Below are 27917 nucleotides of genomic sequence, written 5' to 3'. Positions count from 1 at the left end.
TAAAATGCAATTTTTGTGATTGAGATTTTAGTAATTTTCAAAAACTATATTAAATAAGCAATAACTTCTGAGTAGATATTTTTACATATAATATAAATTGTAAAAAAATAAAAATTCTTTAGAATAGTAAAAGAAAATTTTTATATAGGGTTAAATGTAATTTTGTAATTGAGATTTTGACCATTTGCAAAACCTATAGTATAAGAAAATTTAAACTTTTAAAATAAAAACATTTTCTTTTTAAAATAATAATTGTATAACTACAGAACTTCCCTTTATAATAATAAAATAAAAATTTTATAGGGACTAAGTGTACTTTTGCAATTAAGATTTGGATAATTTTTCAAAGAGTATTATACTATGGAAAAATTGTAACTTTTTTGAGTTTATGTTTCTAAATATAACCCTATAAAAATTATAATTATAAAAATCTTTATAGAATTAAATTTTATGGTGGTTAAATATAATTTTGTGATTGACATTTGGGCAATTTTCAAAACCTATAATAAGAAAAACTCTAACCTTTTGAATGAATATATTTCATACATATCCCTGTAAAGAGTACAAATATAAAAATATCTTTCTCTTTCTTGGAATAAAAATAAATATACTGGTCAATTTCAAAGGCTAAGGGAAACGATTCAGAAAAAAGGGAAACGATTCAAATTTTTAATGAACATTTCTATACATGTCAATAAAAGTTTTGATCCGCACCACTACCGAGCCATGCAAAAACTCCGTATATTGAGTGGAGCAATAATAGGAATAAAGTTGTTGCGTACCGGTCTCCTTAATTATATCTCTGTCCATCTTCCAACGTTTCTCCTTTGTTTTTTCTCTTTTTAGGTTTGGTCTCTTGTTGAGCTTTTAGAAAGTTTTCCCACCCAAATTTCTCTTCATTCTTAGTAACTGAGACACTCTTCTTTCTTAGTAATGGAGATATGGGTTGAAGAAAACAAGCAAGTCCATATATCCTTCCATTCTTTTTCTTAGTAACTGAGACACTCTTCTTTCTTAGTTATCCCACCACATGACACTTGTTTTTATTATATTTTACTGAAGAATTTTAGTTTAAATATTCAATTACCTGTTGCTCTCATCTCCTCCTCCTCCTCCTCCTCCTCCTCCTCCTCCTCCTCTCTCTCTCTATTTCTCTCAGTGCCATGACAATGCGGGTGGAGGTTTTGACAACAATCAAGTGCATTCTTTGCCTGGCACTTGCTTTGAGTCTAACTGCAATGTTAATTATTGCTCTTTTTTTTAAAAAGAGTCGTTCCATCTTCAGACAATCCATCCTTAGTGGAGCGGTTATGGACTTATTTATCCTGTTTTTGGCGATCTGGTGCTTGATGATATTTAAGATGTTCTTCCAGAATGGTAACGAGGAACCAACCCCAACACTACCAGTCACAACACTAGCAGGCACCGGCGACGAACCAGCCCCGACACGAGCCGGCACCCGCAACGAACCAACCCCAACACTAGCCGGCACCCGTGACGAACCAGCCCCAACACGAGCCGGCACCCTCAACGAACCAACCGCAAGACGAGCCGGCACCCGCGACGAACCAGTCACAGCACCCGCGACGAACCGGCCCCAACACCAGCAGGCACCCGCGATGAACCAGCCACAGCATCAGCCCCAGCCTGGGCGAACCAGTCACGGCACTAGCCGCAGTCCTTGACAAACCAGTCACAGCACCAGCCAGCACCCGCCACGAACCAGCCACAGCCCGCGACCAACCAGTCATAGCACCAGTCGCAGCCGGCACAACCGCGTAGAGTTTAGGTTTTTTAGTTTGTTTTGATGTTTTTTGTTTTTTTAATGATGTACCGGCCAGTTGGATTATCAATGAATATCTTTTATTATGTTTTTTTCTATGATGTACCGGCCAGTTGATTTATCAAATTATGTTGTTCTTTACAACGGGTTTGTTTGGGCTTGTATTCTGGTTATTGTTACTGTTATTTAAAAAAAGTTAAAAAGTTAGAGGAAAAAATAAGATGCCAATAAACCAGTTAAACACAGGATACATAGGATGAGTAGGAAGAGGAGGTTACCTCGTCTCCCGAAAATATGGCTTAATCCTCATGAATGGTCAGATTGCATCAATGGAGATATATATATTGTCATTAGATTTTACCTAACCATACTACGATCTATCTGTGGCTGAAGTTAACTTTATAATCCTGCTTTGTTTCTCCTTCCCACTTTCCTGTTTGCCCAAATTCACATTCAAAGAAGCATCCTTTATTGATAAATGTTTCTCAGGAATCATGTCAAGTCCTTTTGAGTTCTCTGGAGTGCTACTCGACTTATCATTGCTGCCTTTATCAATACAAGCCAAAGCATCTCTTTTGGGGTTTGACTTTGTTTCACAGCCTTTCTCATTCACCATGTTGTTGACTGTAAATTTTTGAGTGGTTTTAGAGACCTGCTTTTTACTAGTAGTCACATTTAAGCATCCAACAGCTGAAACTTCTTGCTGATCATCAGAACCCATCATGATCTAGCAAAACATCCACTTAGAAAGAAAAGGACGTACGATCCAAATAACTAGTGACAAAATCAAACTAAGCGCAGCATAACCAAGCACAAAAACGAAGAATTTTTTAATGCAAATAAGGAAACAATAATAATGTTGTGCATGAACCCACCTCTAGTGGATAATGTCTGTACCCTGAATAATCCCATAGTTTAAACATTTTTTTAAATAACAGTAACAATAACCATAATACAAACAATGATGTGATATTTTTAAATATGTATATTTTCATCCTGAAGTTTGATTTAGACAATTTTCAAAGGTTATAATAATAAAAAAAAATTAATTTAATAAAATAGATAAACCATAAATGAATTAAGACAACAAAGAATTATAATAAATAACAAAAGTGATGTAAAAAAGAAGAATAAAAAATGACAAATTAAATATAAAAAGAGCACAAAAACTCTAGACATTTGAAATATATATATTTTAGTAAAAAGTATAATTTACAAGTAAATTTTTAAAGAATAAAAATAAATTTTTATAGAGGGTAAAATGCAATTTTATGATTTAGATTTTAGTAATTTCCAAAAGCTATATTAACCAAGCAATAACTTCTGAATAGATATTTTTATATATAATATAAATTGTAAAAAATAAAAATTCTTTAGAATAGCAAAAGAAAATTTCTAGGGTTAAGTGTAATTTTGTAATTGAGATTTTAACAATTTACAAAACCTATAATATAAGAAAATTTAAACTCCGTAGCGTACATCTTTTAATCATATACCATGTCTGTGTATGCAAGGCCTTTTTCAAAACCAACTCCTTCATTTACAATCTAATTTACATTATTTTTTCTTGAATTTACTGAGAACTATTTGTAGCTTTTTGATGATCTAGTAATGTAATTAATACACCATGTGTTGCAGCTAGGTCCTGCTGTTAGCCAAATGATGCCACTTATGGAAGCATCTCCTTTTTACTCCATGGCAAGAGATGTCTCAGGTATCAAGTTGCATTTCTGGTAGATAAGAAATCATCTACTTTATCCTATATCTTTGTATTTGTTATAAAAATAGTTAATTGCATATAACTGCTTCAACACCTGCTTGCCTTTTTACTGCAAAAACTTCCTTGTGTTAAGATCTTTAAATAAAATTTTATCTCTGTTTTTATAAAATTATACATATGGCCCTTTATAGGCTATTAGCTTGTTAAGTTGATGAAAATTGTCGAATCAACTAGGCCTCCCTTCTGCTCCTTTCTTTGTCACAATTTTGCCTATTCCTCTACCAAAATCAATGGGTGAATGCACAGGCATTTAATCATTATCATGTCTGTTAATTTATATATACAGACTGTAAAAACTCATTTATTTTCACTAGTACTTCTTCTCTTAGAACAAATCCAATGTAGGGATATGAAACTCTGAAAATTGGTAGCTGGATGAAGAGGATGAATGTTCAGGATCACTCTGTTATAATTCGGTGACCAAAAAGATACACAGTGGAAGAGAAACTTCTGCAGATCAGTAAAGTGAAGCAATTTTCATAAAACCATTTCTCTCAACCAACTACAGAGTAGAACAAACATTTTAAAAGTTTCAAAAAAAAAAACAGCATTATTACCAGTTTGAGTCCCAACACAAAAAGTAGCATTAATTAAAGACAACCTAGTACTAGATAAGACATTATAGATGATATAAAACTCATTCTCAGTCCAATGAGAATCCCTTTTCAAGCTTTTATTGGTCACAGCAACTGTAAGGAGAAGTCTGGTGCATTAAAGGCTGAGTGGAGGATCTCAATTCTCATAGGCTGCTGGAAGAGTCAACATTTTCAAATCTCCTGTTTCTTTCGTTTCCATTGTTGACCAGTCAACTTTTTCAAGTAACTTGCAACAATGAACACAAATTGAAAGAGTGTGAAAGAGTGGAAGAAGAGATGGTCCACAAGAGGGTGAAGATGCTGGGAAGGAGGTGGAATAATCTTGCTATGCTTCCATGCAAGTACATGAACCATGCTATCATTTTTTATCATTTTCTGTTTTCGTTTCACCATTTGGAATTTAGTCTGCATGTGACAGTTGAGCTTTTAATTTTTAGATGTGGCCTTTGTTTTTTGATCTATATATTAGTAAAAGCAATGTTATTATAATTATTTAGAATAATAATTATTATAATAATTATATCATATAAATAATTATAATAATTTAACTTATCTTAAAACATTAAAAGTTAACTGAAAAATGTCAAGTTACTGCACGAAATGGCTTGTTTTGTTTTATCTTATGGTTCTCTTTATTGTATCCAGTCCATTGAAAGTGATTAATTTACAGTAAAGTGGTAGTGAACTTGAACCATAAATAGATTAATTTTGCCAATTTTTTATTCTTATCCTATCATATCTATGGTGATCGATCAGTGGGATATATATATAAAAAATATATAAATATATATATATATATATATATATATAGATTGATACACCAATTAATGATAAAACTTTTGATTTAAATTGAAACATAAAGATATGGAAGCACAAAACCATTGTAAAAGATTAAAGACAAAATTTGCATGTAATTCGCGTGCACTTAAGGTAAATATTGATTGGTCTTGTCTGAGTTTTAAGCCGCGGCTTCCCCGCTTCCGGCTATCGCTTCGACCTCGGCCGTGACTTCATCAGCCCCGCCGGTTACCTGATCATCCGCCGTTTCCTCTGCTCGTCGAGTCACTGCTGCTGCGTCAGCCACTGTCCTTCCGCCAATCACCGGTTCATTGGACAATCCTAAATACTCAAGAACCGCGGAACATACAGACCAAAACAATAAAATCGATTCAAATATGGCTATACCAAAGAGAAATATTTTTAAAACAAATATACCCTTTCCATAACTAAGAGCTAAATACATAGCACTTAGGATGACAGAACTATAGATAAAAAACCAAATGAATTTACAATCTCCAAAGTTTTGAAATGGAATAGGCATGTTAAAGGAGGGAGAGGGAGAGAGAGAGAGAGAGAGAGATAGAAAAGATAGGGATAAAAGGTATTTGACTCTATTTGGGAGTGAGGTCCCAAAACACAATCTCGCCTTGCCGAACCGCCGGAGATCACTTCATATATAGTCCGATGGTGGTCGAACTCCATATCACGAAAGCTCTCTTCATTGATCATCCTGGCCATGTCAGGAAGACCAGTCTCACCTACGCTACTTCCAAAGCTGCAAGCCATAACCACAGCAGTGAGCACAAACAAAGTAAAGAGATCCGAAGAGCAGCAAAAGAAAAAGAATCCTAAGGATGGACTTGCTTGTTTTTCTTCAACCCATGAGAAAGAAGAGTGTCTCAGTTACTTAGAAATTTAAGAAGAGAAGTTTGGGCTTGGATTACTTTCAACTTTCTAAAAGCTCAACAAGAGACCAAACCAAAAGAGTGAAAAAAACAATGGAGACATGATGGTGCTTATGAGCATGCTTTCCCATATATTACTGCTCCACTCCACATACCAAGTTTTTGAATTGCTGTTCGGCAGTGGTGCTTGTCAAAAGCATTAATGGGCATTAATGAGCATGCTTTCCTATTACTGCTCCACTCCACATACCAAGTTTTTGAATTGCTGTTCGGCAGTGGTGCTTGTCAAAAGCATTAATTAGTGGCCATTATTGAGCTTCCTCCTTCTAGTCATGATGACATGATGTTCATGTTCATGGCCATGTTTATGCTCAAGAGTATGCTTTCCAAGAACCATGCATGCATGATGTCTGAAAGAAAGATGGTACATGATGATCTTGATTTAATGGTTGATCTTAATTGCTTTCTCGCCGTGATTGTTAATTGGATTTAGAATTTTAAAGATCTTTGTTTCTTTATTGCAATTAAAATGTCATGACGTGTCTCACTAACCCAGTGAGATTGTACGGAGGATATATATATATATATATATGATTAAAAGATGTATCCTAAGTCTGTAGCATAGGGAGTCTCATCCTACATTTCATCACACGGATAAATCCCAAATTTTAATTTTTAAATTTCAAATAAGATACCATGTTTAGTCATTATACAACCACAAATAAAGATTTGTATTAATTTTTTCCCCTCGAATTAAGGCAACTGATTTTTTTAAATTTGGATTTAGAAAAAATTTTGCCACTGAATACAATATTATTCAACTAACAATAATAATAATAATTGTCCGAATTCAACGGCTCAAATAAATACACTTAATTTTTTAAATTATTAATGTCATATTTAATATAAATAAAAAATTTAAATATAATAAATAAAATTGAATTTATTTATCAAAACACTGTAAGAGGATATTATACATCTACTATATATATATATGATGGTGATAAATTCTAAACTTAGACATCCAATGGTGCAACCGAATTGTTACTTCCTTGCTTTGAGTCGCCTGCATCCATACAAACACAGATATATTTATGCATATTAGAGTAATATATAATAAAATTGACAAATATATATTTATATATATAGAATATTAATTAAAATAACAAAAGAGATTGGGTAATTAATGATTGTGATCACCTAATGGAGGCTGATCATGATCAGGGGCAGTGGATGTTTTTGCGCAATTTATAAGAGAAACAATTATGAGATTTGCAATGGCAAATATTGCTAACCCTCCTACTCGCGCTAGAACGCCAACATGTTCCGGTAAAAAAACCAGAATTAATCCATAACTCGCGGCCATCATGTAACAAACTTGAAGAGCTATAGTACAACCTAAGCAGAGTTCATGAAGAACATCATCATGATCATTATGATAAATGCACGGATAAAATAGGTAAACTATTATGATGATTTCGATGGTAATTGCTCCAAAGCCTGCTATTAGTTGCAATGGTTTTATATCTTTTAGAAAGTGGAAGAAATAATCTACTGACACAAAAATTGCAATTCCGCACAACCACATGAGAACCAAACTTATGATGACATATTTTATGCTAACCGTTTTCATTGATTATTTGGAATCAATAAATATTAGCTAGCTATCCTGTTAAGTTCACTTTTCACTTCTTGGTTTCTATATGATCTGTTTAAGTGTTTATATAGGATTTTATAAATCTTAATTCTATTAAAATTATATTATATTTTTTTGAATGGGAGTCAGAATATATATATATATAACGATAAGCTAAAAAGTTAAAAGCTCTACCAACATCCTATTTCGAATAGAATAGAATAAGGAAATTAAAATAGATAAGTTAATATATATATATATATATATAGTATCATACTTCCAATGGAAGTAAAAAACAAGAATGGGAGATAAGTTAAATGAAAAAAAAAATAATCTGGTTGGAAAAGGAAAGAGTTTTGTGGCAAAATCTTAATATTTTCCAAATGAAGGCTCTTTTAAATAATAACATTGGTTTACCTTACCGCATAATGAACCTATAGGCATATTTTAAAATTTGTTCTTGAAGGGCAACAAATTATATATACATCATCAACATTATTTTTTATTTATTTTTTATTCTTAAAATCTTAAATTCACATAAATACAACATCCACGATTCCACACGCATCATTCTCAGATAAACCCTATAAACCGTCTCAAATGCTTGTTCTGATAAACCCTGATACTCGCTTTGATACTCGCTTAGAGGATTGACATTGTGTGCAGTGTTGTTGATCAGATTGTCAGGAACTGAAATAACTTCAATGGTTTGGTAGATGAAGGGGAAGAAGTAATTAAATTAAGGGGAACAAAGTGTTTAATTACCTTGGTGCTTAATTCGAAGATGTGTTGATAATCATCCTTAGTTGTGTTATTAATCTGGATTGAATTGAGTGAGCATGCCATATATACATTGTTCTCAACATATATTTTATGTGCTCATATACTCCATGCTACATGCATGTGCCCTTGTTGGATATGAATTAGGTTACTCTATGGAAAATCCTAGCTAATTATAACACGCGTCCATAGATGGTGAGTTGAACCGCTTAACACCCTCAAACTTAACCCAAATCCTCAGATCATTTGATCTCAGCCGTTCCTTTTTTCCATCATCATCTGTGCATGCCTCGAGCTTGAACCATATCTGAAGATGCTTATCATCACAACCGTCCATTCACTTCCCTCTCAGACCCTCAACTAACTTAACAAACTTTCAAATACCTGAAATTACGTGGCTACCCTCTATTCACAATCAACCTGCAGATATCTCTTCTCTGATTCAATTGGACTGCAGAACTGAACTCCTTCAATCAACTCTAACATCATTTGAAACTACTTCTGTTAATTCTACTATTCCATGCAACAGAATCAGCTTTCCCTGGTGAGTATCAATCCATTGGTTAACCATTCATTTAAATCATAGCACAAATTGTATTCTTAGTGTTTCTTTCATCTACCTTCAGATACGTATCAATGGATTAGCATTAACTGTGGAGCAGAATCATACACTTTGGACACTAAGAATCTGATCAATTGGGAGCCTGACAATGAATACATTCAGACAGGAATGAACAAGAATGTCACACAAACATACATAAACATCACCATGCAAATGAAAAACTTGAGATACTTCCCACAAAACACAAGCACTCCAAATTGTCACTCTTTCATCACCGATGATATTGGGAAGTATATTATACCGGCAAGCTTCTATTATGGCAACTATGATGGCCTAATGAAGCCACCAACCTTTGATGTATCAGTGAATGGATTCAAGTGGATGACAGTGGTGACTTCTTCAAGCCAAGATAAACCCATAGTCATCGAAGCCATCTTTAAACTTGATCATGATTAAATGCAAGTGTGTTTGGAAAGCACTAAAGACAGTGATGTTCCATTCATTTCATCGCTTGAGGTTGTGTCACTTCCCTTCATGACTTATGACATGATAGAATTAGGATCAGCTTTTCTCCTCCAACAGAGAGCCACATTTGGAAGTAGAGAAGATGTTGTGTAAGTTGTAACTATTTTTTTTTCCTTCTTTTTTTTAACTAATCAACAATTCTTATCATTTTAATGTTTGTTAATATTGATCATAGGTACACTGAAGACATCATTGGTGACATGTTCAACAGGATTTGGAAAGCTTCTTATTAAAAAGGAAGGGTGACTAATGAGGGTGGGGATCCTCTAAGGCACACGTGAGTTCGTTGTGGCTATGTTGTCAGCTTCTTCTCTCCTTTGGTCTCATTCCAGGATGTTTCTTAGTCTCTTTCTCGTTTCTTTTATTTTGATTATGGAAATATCAAGACTTACCTGTTGGAATTGGAAGGGTTCTTCTGGAAGATATACTTTCTCTTGGATTTTTCATTTGATTAAAAAATTTAATCCTTCTATCTTTGGGTTGGTTGAAACTAGAGCTGATGATAATCGTCTTGACAGGTTCTGCTTGAAGCTAAGGAATTCCTGGTGCTGGGCAGCCATTGTGGCTGATGGCTACTCTAGAGGCATTCTTATGTTTTGGAAGAATATAAATCCTGGCTTTTGTTTCCTAATTATCCTTGGTACTTTGAGATTCCTCTTGCTTATAAGCCTACATTCCTTAATATGGAGGTGGACCTTGATCATATCTTGATCTCGGATTTACTGATTGACACTCATTGGAATTTGGATTCTTTTCATTATATTTTTGGGGATCATTTAAACCATTCTGTTTTTTTGGCATGGAGCTATTAGCAATGATATTAAGAATAGATGGGTATAGTTCCCAGATCTTCTAATCTTAAGATTTCCTCTACGGTATACTCACATTTTAATCATTGTGCAGCTCCTCATGGTGCTTGGGATGGTTGGAACTATATTTGGTGCCTTAAGATTGCTCCCAAAGCAAAGCAATTCATCTGGCTTATGTTACATTATGGTGTCAAAACCTATGATTATCTCTACTATCTGAATTTGGGGCCTCAAAATTTTTTTATTTGATGCAATATTGAGTATGAGATTGCAGAACACTTGTTTAACCTTTGTCCTAAATCTCAATTAATTTGGAATCTGATCAGCAATGATATTGGTTTAACTATTGCTTTTACTAATGGATTAGTTCTGTTCAGATAGGCAAAGCTAAATTTCTTCAATATGTTATTGCTTTGACTATTTGGCTTATTTGGAAAGCCAGATGCAATAGTATTTTTCAAAATGAAGAGCTAGATTGTTATAATTTGTCTCGTAAAGCTATCACTCATGTCAGGGAGTACTCTCAAGCTTCAAACTCTCATAATTTGCATAATCTTATCCTGAATAATTTTTTACAACTCATGAGAGTCCCTTCCTCTTCACAGCTTCTACTTGGAATAAAGAAGTCTCTAAATCTGGGGTTGGTTTTTGTATTTTAAATTTTCAGTCCTCTTTCTTAATTGCAGGTTGTTGCTATGTGGATGCGGATACAGCATTAATTAGAAGCTGATGTTAAAGCCTTGTGCTTAGCTTCAGAAGTATTATTGGCAGAAACATGGCTATCAAACTTGTCTTCACCGCAAACAACCATCTGCAGGGTGTCCTTAATCATGGAAGATTAGCTGATGATTGGAGATTGGATTGTGATTTTGAAGATCTTAATGATTTATTGAATGTTCTTGGCAATCCTCAGATTCACTCAATTCCCCGAGACTGGACTCGGTTTGTGCTCAGCATTGCTACTCATGGCTTTAGCCTGCATGATATCACTTTATTTCATCAGGGTAGAGACCTCTCAAATTAGATCATGAAAGTTTTGTTGGCGAATGGCATTTCTTTGTAATTTTAGGGTTGTTTGTTGCTTCTTCTCTCAGTTGTATCTTCTTCTTTTTTCTTCTTTGTTGTCTTTGTTCTGTTTAACAATGAAAACAGTTCAAGGTTCTTCATTGCCACCATTAATCAATGCCATGGAAGTTTACACAACTACGAAAATGCAGTCAGTGCCTTCTCCTCCACCCTCATATGCTTCAAGAATTCTTCTGTCATGTACTTATAATTTTGTTCTTTGTTTTCTCTGTATTTTGATTTAAGTGTTTGTGTTTGTCATGCAATCAATCACTCAGTAATTTTAATATTTGCATTGGAATTGAAACAATGGTGTGATATTTTTAAATATGTTTATTTTTATCCTGAAGTTTGATTTAGTCCAAGACAGCCCTGAAACCTTAAATCTTTAATTCAAAATATTTAGGCAATTTTTAAAGGTTATATTAAAAAAAAACTTCAGACATTTTTTAACTTAATAAAATGGATAAACCACAAATAGATTAAGACAACAAAGCATTATAATAAACAACAGAAGAGAGGTACAAAAAGAAGAACAAAGGAGGACATATTAAATATAAAAAGAGCACAAAAAATCTAGACATTTGAAATATATGCCTTTGTAAAAAGTATAATTTACAAGAAAATTTTCAAAGAATAAAAGTAAATTTTTATAGAGGGTAAAATGCAATTTTTGTGATTGAGATTTTAGTAATCTTCAAAAACTATATTAAATAAGAAATAACTTCTGAGTAGATATTTTTATATATAATATAAATTGTAAAAAATAAAAATTCTTTAGAATAGTAAAAGAAAATTTTTATATAGGGTTAAATGTAATTTTGTAATTGAGATTTTAACAATTTGCAAAACCTATAGGGTCAAAAGTTTTATCATTAATTGATACACCAATTAATGATAAAACTTTTGACTTAAATTGAAACATAAAGATATGGAAGCACAAAACCATTGTAAAAGGTTAAAAACAAAATTTGCATGTAATTCGCGTGCAATTAAGTTAAATATTGATTGGTCTTGTCTGAGTTTTAAGCCGCGGCTTCCTCTCTTCCGGTTATCGCTTCGACCTCGGCCGTGGCTACATCAGCCCCGCCGGTTACCTGATCATCCGCCGTTTCCTCCGCTGCTCGAGTCACTGCTGTTGCGTCAGCCACTGTCCTTCCGCCAATCACCGACTCATTGAACAATCCTAAATACTCAAGAACCACATAACATACAGACCAAATCAATAAAGTCAATTCAAATATGGCTATACCAAAGAGAAATATTTTTAAAACAAGTATGCCCTTTCCATAACTAAGAGCTAAATACATAGCACCTAGGATGACAGAACTATAGATAAAAAACCAAATGAATTTACAATCTCCAAAGTTTTGAAATGGAATAGGCATGTTGAAGGAGGGAGAGACAGACAGACAGACAGAGACAGAGAGAGACAGAAAAGACAGGGATAAAAGGTATTTGACTCTATTTGGGAGTGAGGTCGCAAAACACAATCTCGCCTTGCCAAACCGCCGGAGATCACTTCATATATAGTCCGATGGTGGTCGAACTCCATATCACGAAAACTCTCTTCATTGATCATCCTGGCCATGTCAGGAAGACCAGTCTCACCTACGCTACTTCCAAAGCTACAAGCCATAACCATAGCAGTGAGCACAAACAAAGTAAAGAGATCCAAAAAGCAACAAAAGAAAAAGAATCCAAGGATGAACTTGCTTGTTTTTCTTCAACCCATGAGAAAGAAGAGTGTCTCAGTTACTTAGAAATTTAAGAGGAGAAGTTTGGGCTTGGAGAACTTTCAACTTTCTAAAAGCTCAACAAGAGACCAAACCAAAAGAGTGAATGAACAATGGAGACATGATGGTGCTTGTCAAAGCATTAGTGGGCATTAATGAGCTTCCTCCATCTGGTCATGATGACATGATGTTCATGTTCATGGTCATGTTTATGCTCAAGAGTATGCTTTCCAAGAAACCATGCATGCATGATGTCACACCCCAGCCCCAAAGCCGGGCCCGCTGACAGATCGGCCGCATCTAATGGGGCTGGGCCCCACTGTCTGTAAGGCCTCAGATTTGACTGGGTCAGATTCAACCCAACAAGTAAAACAACGAACAACATAAAATGGTACAGAAATATAAAGCAAGCCTACATATACAAGATTCCAAAGTACAAATACAGGTTAATACAAATTTACAACAAGACGACAACCCTAGAGGATCCAACCTAGCAATGGCTGAACGACAAGATTTTAAGCACAACAACCTAAGAGTCGAGCACCTGAAAAGTTAGAAGAAGAGAGGTTGAGTAACTCGGTTACTCAGTGAGTAGGGTGAAAACAAGAGAAAAACTCACAAATACCAGCAGAATACGGAAATTGGTTATCAAAACATTACCAAAACATAAAACTTTCCAAATAAACTACAACAGACAGACAGACTAATAATAGAAAGTAAACAGACAGACAGACTAGTGGAATGAAGATAGTGGAATGAAGATACGGAAAATGCTCAGAAATACAGACAGACTAATAATAGAACGAAAATACAGAAAATGCTCAAAAGATAGAAATAGTCAGAAATACAAAAAATACGTGAAAACAGACGTGTACATCTCCCTAACTAATAACAGAAATCAACAGCACGAGGCAAGATCTTCGACTGTGAAGTCGGAACAGAACAGAACAGAATATCAACAGCCGTAGCCGGATCTTCGACCTCAGTTGGGGGTAGCGCTACTACAGAAAACATGTGCACATGGCTAGGACTTACTCCTCCTAGCTGGGCGAGCCAGGAATGGAGATGTACTAAAATCGCAGAAATACATAATACAAACAGAAAATATACTGAATAAATAATGCGAGAACAAAATAAATGAATAAATAAATAATCATACACCAAAAACACAGAGTACAAGTTCAGAAATTATAAATTCACAAGTTCACATAAACTCCGAAATACTAATAAATTCCAATACTTCGCTTCAGACACAAATGACTAGATAAACAGAATAAATTATATAAAAGTAAGCAGAATGATACAATAAATCGTTCAAACAAAACATCATAATCGAAATACAGAGTACTCACAAATAAAACACAGTTACCCACACGAACAGACTACAGAATTACAGAATCCCAGATTAGCGAGGAAAACCGGACAATTTTAAGATAACAAATCACTAACAATGAACAATAATCTAAGCAAGGAATAAAATAAATACTGAGTATAAGATCAGTAATAATATGAAAGTAGGTTCCAGGGACATGATAAAATACATTGAATAAAACCAAGTGGTAAATGGGAGTAGCTCCACCCTTCCTCAACAACATAAGCCCGCTCAAGTTAAATCGCCAAGTCCCTCTATCAGACTTCAATTGTAATGAATAGCATATCATTATTCTCACAAACTTGCAAAGATTAAACCAAAGGTTTGTAAGCATACTTTAACTTAACATTCTCTAATAAACTTCCATTCTCATCTTCTAATTCTATTAACCCCCAACAAGATGTTCCATCTCTATTACACTACCAAATCCACTTCATCAAGGAGATCTCTCAATTACACACACCCTGACTCACAAATCACCACATCTCTTGTAATTAAAATCCTTCGAACCCAATTATATAAATTCACCATAAGAATTGTCTCAACAAAATCTAACACTCCTTATATCAAAATCAAATAAATTTCTTGAGACCAAAATGATATCACATTCCCATATAGATAATGCATCAACTCACATAAAATTCAATAATTAACATTTCCAAGGTTTAAATTGATCGATTCGCATAATAGACCTCCATATCAAATCACCTTAACATTACAGAATTCATACAAAACTAAGATTTAACTCTGAAACAAAATTTAAGAAAAAGAGTCATCGCTACAGTAATGCTACAGTACTTCCGGGATCCATGTGGCTTATATGGTTGCCTGCATATGCCCCAATTAATCCTTGATTTCACTATTTACTCCTCCAAATGATCTCAAAAGCTATCATGAAGTATCTAACTCAATCGTATTTGCAAAATTCTATGAAACTCCTTTTACTCAAAATAATTGCAATTTGACTACCTTTCTTTACTCAACTACTAAATTTAGACATGGACTCTTTAGCATTATTTCTCTTAATAAATCCCCAATTATTCTAAATCATACTTCTTCCAATGCAAGAGTACACATTTCCATCTTCCGCCATTGTAATTTCATTCACGAAGTCACCAATAAATTCCTTTATTTCCTTCACATATACATCCCAATAAACATAAGTCCTACAACTTCCATACAAACACGAGTTTGCCAACATAAGCCAAGTATACAAGTTCAAATACCCAAAATTTAGGCCCAAACCCCTTAGTATTATGACCTCATCATCACTAACCTTTTCAATGACTTAACCCTCTCCAACTCACACATCTCTAACACCTTCTTTAATTTCTACCATCATACATAAATACACTTCCTCTAGCCACCTTTCTACTTCACTAACATCTTCTTTTATCAACATCTGGCACACTTAGTCGATCAATGATCACATTAAATACTCAAGAGCATTTCACCAAACATCTCTCATGCAATGACTAACTTTCCACACATCACTTCTAACAATATACAAGAATACATCCAATTTACAAAAGTCTTTAATCAAGTGTTTTGCTTAGCCCAAAATGAAAAACAATCACCTCATTAATACAAGAGATCCATAAACTAATCTTGCCATAGATAACAACCAATCTAACTCCCAAAAGCTTTAAACTTAGCAAAAATATAAAGTTGGCAACAAATAGAGAGTGCATTATATCAACAAAGTGAGTTTAAGGCCAATAAATCAACAATGAGGTAGAAATAAGAAACAAAACTCTTGATGTCAAAATAAATCAACAATAACATTCAATCCTCCCAATTAAATAAGATATGGATTCCAACAAGACAAAACCCAAGCTTGGAGCATGATCATTCCAAATTCACAACAATTCAAGCAAATGAAGCACATAAAAACTTAAAGAGAGAGTTAAAGGTTGGTTAGCCCACTCACCTTGCCATCTTTTCTTCTCATCCTCTCTACTTCTACTAATCTAAGGAAAACAAAAGAGGAAAAAGAAGAATACAAGGCCTAAGTTTATTCTAAGGTTATGAACAAAAACACAAAATGAAAATTAATGTAAACAAAAATTACTTACCTACCTTTAACCATCAAAAGCAAGGAAAGGAGAAGTAAATGGCTAGAGTTTCCAATAAGCATGAATGTGAAATAGAAGAGAAGTGCTGAAGCTTTTAAAAAGGGAAGAAAAAAAATTTATGGCTGCTACAGTGCTGGTCTTTTTAAAAGAGCTACAGTAATGGGCCCACGATCAGCTGGGTTATAACACATGATGTCTAAAAGAAAGATGGTACATGATGATCTTGATTAAATGGTTCATGATGTAAATGTTCATGTCAAGGTTTAGGTTGATCTTAATTGCTTTCTCATCGTGATTGTTAATTGGATTTAGAGTTTTAGAGATCTTTGTTTTTTTATTGTAATTAAAACGTCATTAACTTATTTGCTGACAGTAAGACGTGTCTCACTAATCCAGTGAGATTGTACGGCGGATATATATATATATATATGATTAAAAGATGTATCCTAAGTCTGTAGCATAGGGAGTCCCATCCTACATTTCAGCACACGAATAAATCCCAATTTTTAATTTTTAAATTTCAAATAAGATACCCTGTTTAGTCATTATACAACCACAAACAAAGATTTATATTAATTTTTTCCCCTCGAATTAAGGCAACTGATTTTTTTATATTTGGATTTACAAAAAAAATTTCCCAGTGAATACAATATTATTCAACTAACAATAATAATAATAATTGGGCGAATTCACCGGCTCAAATAAATACACTTAATTTTTTAAATTATTAATATCATATTTAATATGAATAAAAAAACTTAAATTTAATAAATGAAATTGAATTTGTTTATTAAAACATTGTAAGAGGATATTATACATCTACTATATTTATGATGGTGATAAATTCTAAACTTAGACATCCAATGGTGCAACCGGATTATTACTTCCTTGCTCTAAGTCGCCTGCATCCATACAAACACACATATATTCATGCATATTAGAAATTATTTATTAATTAGAATAATATATAATAAAATTGGCAAATATATATATTTATATATATATAGAAGATTAATTAAAATAATAAAAAGAGATATTGAGTGATTAATGGTTGTGATCACCTAATGGAGGCTGATCATGATCAGGGGCAGTGGATATTTTTGCGCAATTTATAAGACAAACAATTATGAGATTTGCCACAGCAAATATTGCTAAGCCTCCTACTCGCGCTAGAACGCCAACATGTTCCGGAAAAATTGCCAGAAATAATCCACAACTCGCCACGAACATGTAACAAACTTGAAGATTTATGGTACAACATAAGTAGAGTTCATGGAGATCATCATCATGATCATCATGATAAACGCACGGATATAATAGGTAAACTATTATGATGATTTCGATGGTAATTGCTCCAAAGCCTGCTATTATTGCCAATGGTTTTATATCTTTTAGAAAGTGGAAGAAATAATTTACTGACACAAAAATTGCAATTCCGCACAACCACATGAGAACAAAACTTATGATGACACATTTTATGCTAACCGTTTTCATTGATTATTTGGAATCAATAAATATTAGCTAGCTAGCCTGTTAAGTTCACTTTTCACTTCTTAATTGGTTTCTATATGATCTGTTTAAGTGTTTATATAGGATTTTATAAATCTTAATTCTATTAAAATTATATTATATTTTTTTGAATGGGAGTCAAATAATATATATATATATATATATAACGATAAGCTAAAAAGTTAAAAGCTCCACCAACATCCTATTTCGAATAGGATAGAATAAGAAAATTAAAATAGATAAGTTAAATATATATAGTATCATACTTCCAATGGAAGTAAAAAACAAGAATGGGAGATAAGTTAAATGAAAGAGTTTTGTGGCAAAATCTTAATATTTTCCAAATGAAGGCTCTTTTAAATAATAACATTGGTATACCGTACAGCACAATGAACCTGTAGGCATATTTTGATGTTGAATATTTATTATAATATAATAAATATAATTTAATTTTGTTGATTATTTATATCATATTTAATAAAAATAAAAAGATAATAATCTATTATAAATTAAAATTTTGTTGAATATTTATTCTGGATTGAATCGAGTGATCAGCATGCTATATATACATTGTTATCAACATATATTTTTTTTAAAAGGAGCCCAAAGGCTTTTATTGAAAAACTGGGAAAGATTACAGAGGACTAAAGATAACCTGTAAAGCTAAACTGAGCTAAAATAAACTAAGAACTAGAATACAAAGCCAGCTTCTAAGAAACACTTCATAAGTCGGTTGCATTCATTAATCAAAGAGCGAAAATGCCAGGAACAAGCATTGCTGGAAGTCTTTAACAAGGTCGATATGTTGGAGTCAGCAATGAAAATTAATTATCTGCATCCTTAATTGGTGGTCAATAGCAAGCTGGAGAGCAGTGACCAAATTACTCAGTTCAGAGGCAGTAGGATCATCAGCAGTAAAAAGTAAAAACATGACATCTTGCAAAAGAAATAGCAAAGTTAGAAGAAGAAATGAAGAAGCCACCCTTGCAAACCTGGTTGGTACAGTTCCAAACTGAAGCAGTAAAAAGGAATGGACCATTAAGAATGCAAAAGTTACTAATGATCGATCAGCTTCCTGCACGAGACATTGCCAACACAGTGCATATTATTAGCACAGGAAATAGCTTTATGAGCAATAACATGATAATTAGGTTTGGCATGGCATCGCCTCTGGCTTTCCAAAGAAACCAGACAGTTAAAACAATTATAGATTTCACTTTTAAGGAAAAATTGGCTTGAACAAGCTAGTTGCCCATAACAAAACCATCAGGAAATTGAATTTGCATAAGCAACAAATTGGAAATGAGAGCCCAAAGACCTTGAGTCTTACAACAAGTATGAAAAAGATGCTCAGGAGTCTCATAATCAAGATTGCAAAGGATACACATCCTCCTAGGACCCAAATTAATGGAATAGAGAAAATCTGCAGTGGCAAGCCTGCCATTAAACAATAACCATAAGAAGTGCTTCACTCTATGGAAAATACTAGCTAATTCGCTAGTAATTTGGGAAGCTCGATCAGTTTGGTGACTTAATTTGCTGATGGTGCTCGATTGATCATGTTTGATCAGTTTTTGAGTAGTGGGGAATCCAAATTAAATGACTTCGCCAAAATGGTTATGAATGTCAGTGCTCCCTCTAGGTATGTAGTATGTTGAGATGATGTTCATTTAACCAGCCATGCATAAATTTGTTTGGTTTTTAATTAATTTATTCTTGTGACTAGAGAAATTATCATTTGTCAAACCTTCGTTCTTGAAATGGATCTCTTTCAAGTTGAGTTAGTTTTATGAGTACTAATTATAAATTCTACGATTGTTGTATATATGAGTTGTAATTAATTGGATGTTTAACATTGTTAATTAAGATACCTGAACAAATCCAAGAATGCAATTTGCTGGTTGTAAAAAATGTCAAGACACCTGCAGGCGCCATATTTGTTATTTTAATTTGCGCATTTGCTGAAATATATAATGATTTGTACATCTGTGTTTATTATATTCAGATTCACTTATAGTACTGTCCCCAAAAATTTTGCTAACTCAGACACAAAGATTGTAAATCTCACTTAATTAATTACCTGAGTTCGATGATGTACTAATTAACAATGATCCAAAATTTGGTAATTAAACAGGCCTTATATTCTATGCTAAGCCTAATTGGGAAAGGTAAGGATTTCTCTGCCCTTTTGTCTTCATACTGACTGTTGATAAAGAGTTTGAATTATTACCCTTCCTCTTTAACAAGGTTACATAAAGAAAAACATTGTTTCATTTAATTAATTATCTCTTGCAGATCTGTTATATATGAACTCAGACGAAGAATGAAAGAAGAATAATTGCCATTTGTAGACTAGTGGAATAGCTTTGCCTATTCCCCTGTGACCTAATAGAACAAGAGTTGAGGTGATCATATATATCCAAGTAATAATGAGAAACTTATCAACCAGTTAGCTTTAATTTCCAAGTGTACGTGTTCTCATGCACATAACTACTACTACTACTCTTGCAGCAAATTGCACCACATGTATTTAGAACTATTGCTTTCTGGCAATGTTTTAAGAATTATTCATATGTTGCAAAAAGAAATTAATATTTAACCCGTACGTCTCCGTTATAATTCTCTACTTTAGCACCTAATCCCAAGACCATATGTATGATTTCAGTTATCTGATTAAAATATGGGAGTCTGTTGATATGCTAATTGCTGAATATCTTAAATGTTTCATTTACCCATTCATTTTTCTTTTTACAGAAGCAGAGGCAGTCTAATTGGTGTCAAGAAGAGCCCATGAACTTGGTTGCATACCATTATATCACACTATGGCTGCATATGGCAATGAAGGCAATAGGTACTAGGTAGAGGTTCAATTAAGGACATCAAATGTGTTGGCAGGCCTCCACTTGCAAGAGCAGAAAGATCTTATCCAGACTGCAGTGCAACCAAAGCCTATCAACCATCCTCACTGAACCCTTTCATTTTATAACTCTCTTGGGAGTTTCTGTAAGTTTGCTTTTTTTAGTTTTTGAAAAGGTGGATCAACCACATAGCATTAAAAGCAAAATAAGAACAAAAGTTAACAACCACTAGGTGTGGTTGCAAGCAACAACAAAAGAAACAACAAAGATACAGCAAAGAACATCCGCCCCGAAAGCCAGCGGCCCCCCCACACAAGTATAGTCATCACCTAGCCCGCGTCAGGAAAAAAAGTGTCTCCTCTGGAGTCTCTTCCAAGTCAATCGCCCGGCGGCCGATGAACTCCAGGCTTCTTCTAACGGTATTGATGTCGTCGTCCATCTTCTCTCTATGTCCCTCTGTGACAGAAGAGCACCAAGATATGATCATACGATCAATATTCAGAATGAGGCAATGTATATGCATATGATTGGCCTTGAAAATACAATTATTTCTAGCAAGCCAAATATTCCAGATAATTGCTTTCGCCACTAAATCCCCAAACGCCTTTTTGTCATTAGGCAAACAGCTCCTCCAGAGGCCCCACAGATCTTCCAGCGCGGCCGGAGCTGAAGGTAGATGGAGAATACTGACGAAGTATTCCCACACTTGTTTAGCGATAGGACAATGGATGAAAAGATGATCGTTCGACTCTGATCCGGCATGACACAAGACACAGGTAACCGTGGGAAGCCTGTTTGCTTTTTTAGTTGCCCTTATAGTTCAGTTATGTTGCTTTTAGATGTATGATATCATATACTAGTGTGCTCTAGCCTCTAGGTGTTCCTGCTTCCTTGGGCTGCTGACCAGTGACCAAGTGGTATATTAGTAGCTGGGTTCTCATTAAAACTCTATTTTTTTTTTTTCAATTTATATGTTATTTTATTTATTCATATTCTTTTTACAAAAACTCTAAATGTAATTAATATCTAGCATTTTTTAAGATTTTATTTTTAATTATTAATTTTTTTAATTAATCTAGTATTTTTATAAAGATACATTCATAATGGCTGATGAAATGCACATTTCCCAGGTCCAATCACTACCTTTGTCTATTTCCAACTTCTCACCAGACTCACAATAACTCTTCACAGATAGTGAGATTTCGAATCATAAGTGAGGGTATATTTTTGAGAATATAAATAGTGATTTATGTGGATGGTCTAGCGTTTATGTGTACATAGACCTTACCCCCACTTACTCCGCTGAGACTTGTACATATTTTTACCTGTCATGGTGGCGTAGGCGCTACTAGGCTGCTTAGTTTTAAAAGTTTTTAACATCCTAATCATGTGCACAGTGCACTTTACTGTATTTAAGCTTTTGTGTTACTAAAAACGGTTCATTCATTAGCTAGCATCCAACAAATAGCTAAAGTTAAAGCTGTCTTATTCAATTCAAATTTGTCATGGATCTCCATGTCTATCTAGCTAGTAAGAAACATGACAGATATGATCACTTGCCTATTATATTTATACTTAGGTGTTGATAATTAATATTATCTTCTTTTCACCCTTATGTGCCACATTGCACACTGAAACAATTTTAAGTTAAATATCTGATTCTTCATCTATATTGCTTTATGGAACAGTTGGGATTCTTTCTATAAAGCAATATAAAAAAAAAATGTTTACAGATCTTTTTTGTCTAAGAATTCAAGGGTAGTTGGCCTATGTTTCTAGTCTTATCCAAAATGTTAGTTCTAACTTCTAGTTGGCAAGCAAACAAAACTAGGAATCATCATACTAACTCTAAGATTAGTATTATAAACATTATACATGCCTTTAATATAGCTTTTGGTTCTTATGCAAAGTATGAATAGCTAAAAGCCAAATTTTATCATATTATATTTGTTTCGTTTATCTAGATGAATAATAAAGAGACACGTACATGAACTCTTTGTCTTTGCATACTAATACTATTTTTACTAAAATACCCTTACAAAATGACAAGAGTAACTAGTACAGATCTTGGTAAATTATTAAATTTCTGACACTGATGTTCTACCCTGTTTCAATCCGAGCCAGAAAGACTTTTTGTTTTGTTTCATTAAATTCAGATGCTTCTCTCTAGATGCAAATATTGATTGAGGTTTGGTCAGTGGTTCAACAAAGATGCACCCTTATATTTCATTTCCACCCATCTTTATTCTCCAGTCTCATCTCATCTATTTAAGTGCTCTGAATAAAGCTGACAGATCTTGACACCTCTGCAGTCTCTCCAATCGTTTATGACTTCTTTTTGTATGTAACCTGCCTCAAATAGAGATAGTCAATACCTTACACAATAGCAATAATATGTATGTCTGTCTCATAATTAGTTTGGTCTTTTTATTCATATGATCAACTTGTGATAAAATCTGTGTCACTTTTACATCACTTTTTTTATATAAAAAAAAAAAAAGCAATCTTTTTATTAAAGATACATATGAAAGTTTTTTTTAAAATTTTTTTAAATACCTGTGAATTCTTTTGATAGTGTGTTTTTCTAATTTGTCTGAATTAGAATTGCCTCTTTTTTATATTTTCTTTCGTTTTTATACTTACTTTGCAGTTTAAATAAAAATATGATTAATTTACTTTTATTTAAAAAAAAATACCTATGAAAGATAAAAACTATCTAAAGAATTTATAAAAGACATGAGACTATTCACAATCAAATGAGGTTAAACTTGACCCGAAGTGAATCATTAACCCACTTTTTGAATGAGAGTCCAAGACACATCTTTTGGGTTATAAAAAAAAGAAAAGAAAAAAAAAAGGTAAATAGAAAACAAAACCTCATTGAGAAGGGCTCTCCCAATGTTTGCTTGGTGACCAACCAGAATAATTAGGCTGGACTTCTCCCAAGTCATCTCCATTACACGTGCTCATAGCCTTTGCGCACGCGTGTGGGCCTAATTTTCCCTTGGTATTTTACCTATTAGCCCCTCCCTTTTCTATTTTTTCCTTTCTCGTCCTTCAGCTCTTCCTCTATTAAACAAATTTTTTTTATTTTGATAAATAAACAATGTATTTAGATAATCAGAATCTAGGGGCTTCCAAGCAGCTCTGACTTCTCGCGGTGAACTTAAGTAACTGCTCCTCCGCCTGGATTTTCCCACAGGATGCTCCACTTGCATTTGTGGTATTTAAGTGGTTGTACGAGATCGTGCCGTCCTTCACCCCCTCTCCGACTGCCACGTGGTCACCACCGTCAAGTTTAACGGAGAACAACGATGAAACGGGACGGTGGTCTGAGAAACGCGATTCCCCTCTCACATACCACATCTGTTTCATCCCGTCCCCTCTCCATAGTATTCTGTCACACCTGCCCATAAAAAAAAAAGTTATTAATAATTAATAATTAAAGAAACCTAATAGTCACTGGCTATGGCAGATTAGAGATAGGTTCAAGTTTAATTAATAGATTATCAGATATATTAATTAAATTATGTAGGTCTGTCTCCAAGCGTGCTAGATTACGGGGTGAAATCTTAAATTGTGTTGGCTAGTCAAAGTCAAAAACATGTCATGCAAGGGAGTAATGAAGTGCGGTGGTCTAAGCTGTGCTGGTTGTTTGTTTCTTCCAAGATCAGTTATAATAATCTTCTAATCAAATGACAAACCGTACATTGAGAAAATTTCATCTTCATACACTTTTAATTTTTATATATATAAAGAGAAAATTTTGCATCTATTTAGTAGGGTGATATATGTAAATTCACATATATATATATATATGTGTGTGTGATTACGTTGCTGGTAAAAATGACACCTTTATGGAAAATCATTGCATAACACAAAAACATAAATAGATTAATAAGATGATGAATAAGATTAGTAATATATATTTTGAGTATAAAATATAAATATACCATGCAGGGTTACGTCGCTTCTCTCCAGATTTAGCAGTGGAAACCACGTAAGTATCAGAGTTAGCTCTGTACTTATAAGTTGGAGGGAAGTATATCTTTCCTTCTTCCCACCCATTAAACACACGCCCAGCATCTTGCTCTCTCCTTAGCTGCAATATATATATATATATATAACGAAAAAAAAAAAAACTTTAATTAACACTCTAAACACTAATCACTAATTAATCTCTCTTTCTCTCATACTCATACCTCACCTGATCTTTTTCTAACAACGCTTGCCAGTCATTCCTCTTCAGTAGCTCATGAGTATCACTGCAACTTGTTGTTAATCTATAGTTCAAATCACCAAGCCATATCACCTTACTGCAAATTAATCATAAAAAAACAATTAACTTTTTTTTGAGTAAATTTATACAAATTAATATAAATAAAACTCAATTAAGTATAATATTCCATCATTAATTAACTCACTCATGCTCTGATATTGTCTCAGGTGATACCATGCTGGACTTTGAAAATCTCCGAGACGGTTTAAATCTAGTCCTCTTTAAAATCTCCGACACATCAGAGTTTCGCCGGACTTCATCTCCGTCTTTCTCACCCGATGCCAAATGCGTGCAAACGAAACAAAATGCCGTGGATCGTATTGTCATGCTGATCGATATCGATCCCTGTCATATTAGATCATTGTTTAAAAAATTATTTATTTATTTATTTAGTTTAATAAATGGGTGACATGGATGTATACTAACCTTGTTACCCATGTAGCCCATAATGCCACGTCCCACGCATGAGACTTTGAGGTCTCGCACGTGTGGCATCATACCGGACCTAACCCACACGCACAAAAAGATTCCAACCATTTGCTTGCTCGCTGCCAAGTAGTACCCAGTCTCGCGTCCTGTGCATGGGGATCCGGTCTGGCACCAATCGGACGACCCTTCTTCACTGCTGGCGTCGTTAAGATTCGTGCACGGCTCGATATTTCTTTCATCACCGTACCATTCCAAGTCGTCGTCCAAGGATAGCAAGTCGGAGAAGCTAGTCCTCGGCTGCTCAGTGGCAGTACCGTAATTAGGAGAAAAGACAGGTTCTTTTTTCGGGTTATTGAGAGCCTGACGTATCAAAGACAGCCACGTGGAAGCGGGCCCTTTGTTTTCCGCCCCGAGTACATTCCCTGCGTTCAATGGCACAATCTCCTGAAACCTGCCAAACAGTACCCTCCGTTCAGTCATATAATTACAAATATACCCTTTTTTTTTTCAAAGAATAATAATAATCATAATTAAAAATTAACACAAATTTAATTTTAATAATAATTACCCGAGAATATAAATATCAGGAGGAGGAGAAGATGAGCTCATGAACCAATCCCGAAGATCGAGACCCGCATTCGGGGCTCGGCCCGCTACATTCCATGTGCCCACAAACATTCTATAAAACCCAGAAATAATCAATACATTCATCCACTAGTTCACCAACCAATATTACAATTTTTTATATAATTTTTTTAAAAAAAAATTAAATAAAAATGGGGACGGTACCTGAGGTTTTCATTAGAGAGAGATGATGATGACGATGATGATGAAAGAGTTGGCGGATTGGGTCCATAAAGCGGCGGTTTAAGGTTCTCACATGTCTCCACTAACCATCCATTTGCTGGAAAAGTTTTGTTAAAAGCATTAATTAATTTCTCAAAAAAAAAAAATTTCAAAAATATATCAAATTAATATTCCCAAAATGCCCCTGAAAAATCCTAGAGAGAGAAAGAGAGTGGTGGTAGGTACCATGGAGATGGGAAATGGAGTCTTCTTTATCGGAGCAGCTCTTTCTCCGAGCTTGTTGTACAACCATGCTACTACCCTCTTGATTCCCAACCAAATCATTGCAAGCCTTTCATTAGAGAGAGATTGAAATCGAATGGTCTGGAATGCAGCTTGATCTCAATCAAACGGTTCGGATTTACTTACTGGTGGTGGTGGTGGTGGTGGTGATGTAGTCTGAGTGGAATTCGTCTGGCTTTGTTCTGATGTTCAGCCATTTCCTCATCACTGTTTTTGTTTTTGGCCATGAGTACTGGAACTAGGGTTTCAAACCAAATCAAATAAGCTTGTAAGATCGGTGAAATTTCTTGGATTTATTGAGTGAAATTTGGGAGAGAAATCGTACCTTGAGAGTTTTGCCGGAGTCTGTTCTCATTTTGTCAGAGAAGAAGAAGGAGAGTTTCTCGTTTCTCTATAGAAATCAATCACATTAGAAAAATGCCCAAATGAATTCAAATCACTGTATATTTTCCATCAGATCTTGAATTCTACTTCTCAAATCAAAACAAATGGATTGAAATCAAATTACCATACCTTGTTTTCTCCTTCAAGCTCTCTCTCTCTCTCTCTCTTTCTCTCTCGATCCAAGAAGAAGAAGAAGAAGAAGGGTAAAACGCGAGGAGAGGAGAGTGAAAGAGGGTATATAAGGGAGAAGAAGGAGAGAATGGACGGTGATGAAGGTGTATGGGTCCCACTGGTCTTCTCATCGGACGGTTCTTATTCGTTTATTTCCATTCCACATCTTGGTTTACGTTCTTTTTGTTTAGACGAAATTGCCCCTGATTACAGTGAAGAATTACGAAAATATTGCCACCACGATCTCCCTTTTTTTCTCTCGGGATTCTGAGATACGTTTGATGATGCAAATCTCAAGTGTCTTTTATCATTGCTTATGTTATATATATATATATATATACATTTTTTTTTAATGAACCAACGATGTTAATAAAGAGACAACTAACTAAGTTAAGGTGGTTTATAGATCTCCGGAGAATAAATTTTCTATAATGATTTTGAAGAGGAAAAGTGTTTTGTTTACAAATTTACTCTGTCAATTAAGAGTTGAGGAACTTGAACTTAAAACCCTTCAAATCTAACACTATATAAGTACGACTGGGTTATAGCACGATTTTGATCATATTTATAAGTTTTGAGAATTAAAAATGCAAATATCTTTTTTTAAGTTTTTTATTTGGTTTTAAGATTAAAATTACAGTAGCTATTTTTTTACTCTAGTTTTTCAAATTTTAAAATACGGAAAAAAAATGAAAATTTGTAGTTGAATTAATAGCTTTGTAGGATGCATGTAAATTGAAATTGATTTGGATATAAAGAAAATATTTACATTAAATTTATAAGAATTATATTTA

General features: G+C 34.0%; 2 protein-coding genes across 4 annotated transcripts; one reads left to right on the top strand and one right to left on the bottom strand.

Moving 5' to 3' along the window:
• The first annotated feature begins 8780 nt into the window (after positions 1-8780).
• Positions 8781-9278, top strand: LOC120265342 (probable leucine-rich repeat receptor-like protein kinase At2g28990). Its single transcript, XM_039273213.1, has 2 exons — positions 8781-8804; positions 8865-9278. Exons 1-2 carry the CDS (start codon positions 8781-8783, stop codon positions 9276-9278), a joined length of 438 nt encoding a protein of 145 aa, XP_039129147.1.
• Positions 9279-23516: 14238 nt separating this feature from the next.
• On the bottom strand, positions 23517-27116 carry LOC120264371 (type I inositol polyphosphate 5-phosphatase 8-like). 3 transcript variants are annotated; one of them, XM_039272187.1, is made up of 11 exons: positions 27082-27116; positions 26894-26959; positions 26695-26806; positions 26512-26589; positions 26269-26383; positions 26048-26158; positions 25477-25930; positions 25196-25395; positions 24979-25087; positions 24725-24873; positions 23517-24177 (listed from the first exon to the last, which is right to left on the bottom strand). In XM_039272187.1, exons 2-11 carry the CDS (start codon positions 26921-26923, stop codon positions 23892-23894), a joined length of 1644 nt encoding a protein of 547 aa, XP_039128121.1. In that variant the 5' UTR covers positions 26924-26959; positions 27082-27116; the 3' UTR covers positions 23517-23891. The 3 variants fall into 3 exon arrangements, with proteins under 3 accessions (XP_039128121.1, XP_039128122.1, XP_039128123.1); XM_039272188.1 differs by lacking the exon at positions 27082-27116 and having other exon boundaries at positions 26695-26775; XM_039272189.1 differs by lacking the exons at positions 26894-26959; positions 27082-27116 and having other exon boundaries at positions 26512-26617; positions 26695-26741.
• Between the last annotated feature and the right edge of the window lie 801 nt (positions 27117-27917).

The sequence above is a fragment of the Dioscorea cayenensis genome, chromosome 7 (genome assembly GCF_009730915.1).
Source record: "Dioscorea cayenensis subsp. rotundata cultivar TDr96_F1 chromosome 7, TDr96_F1_v2_PseudoChromosome.rev07_lg8_w22 25.fasta, whole genome shotgun sequence".
Lineage (NCBI taxonomy): Eukaryota > Viridiplantae > Streptophyta > Magnoliopsida > Dioscoreales > Dioscoreaceae > Dioscorea > Dioscorea cayenensis.
Note: the sequence above shows the minus strand (reverse complement) of the source record. Positions and strands in the feature narration are given on the sequence as shown.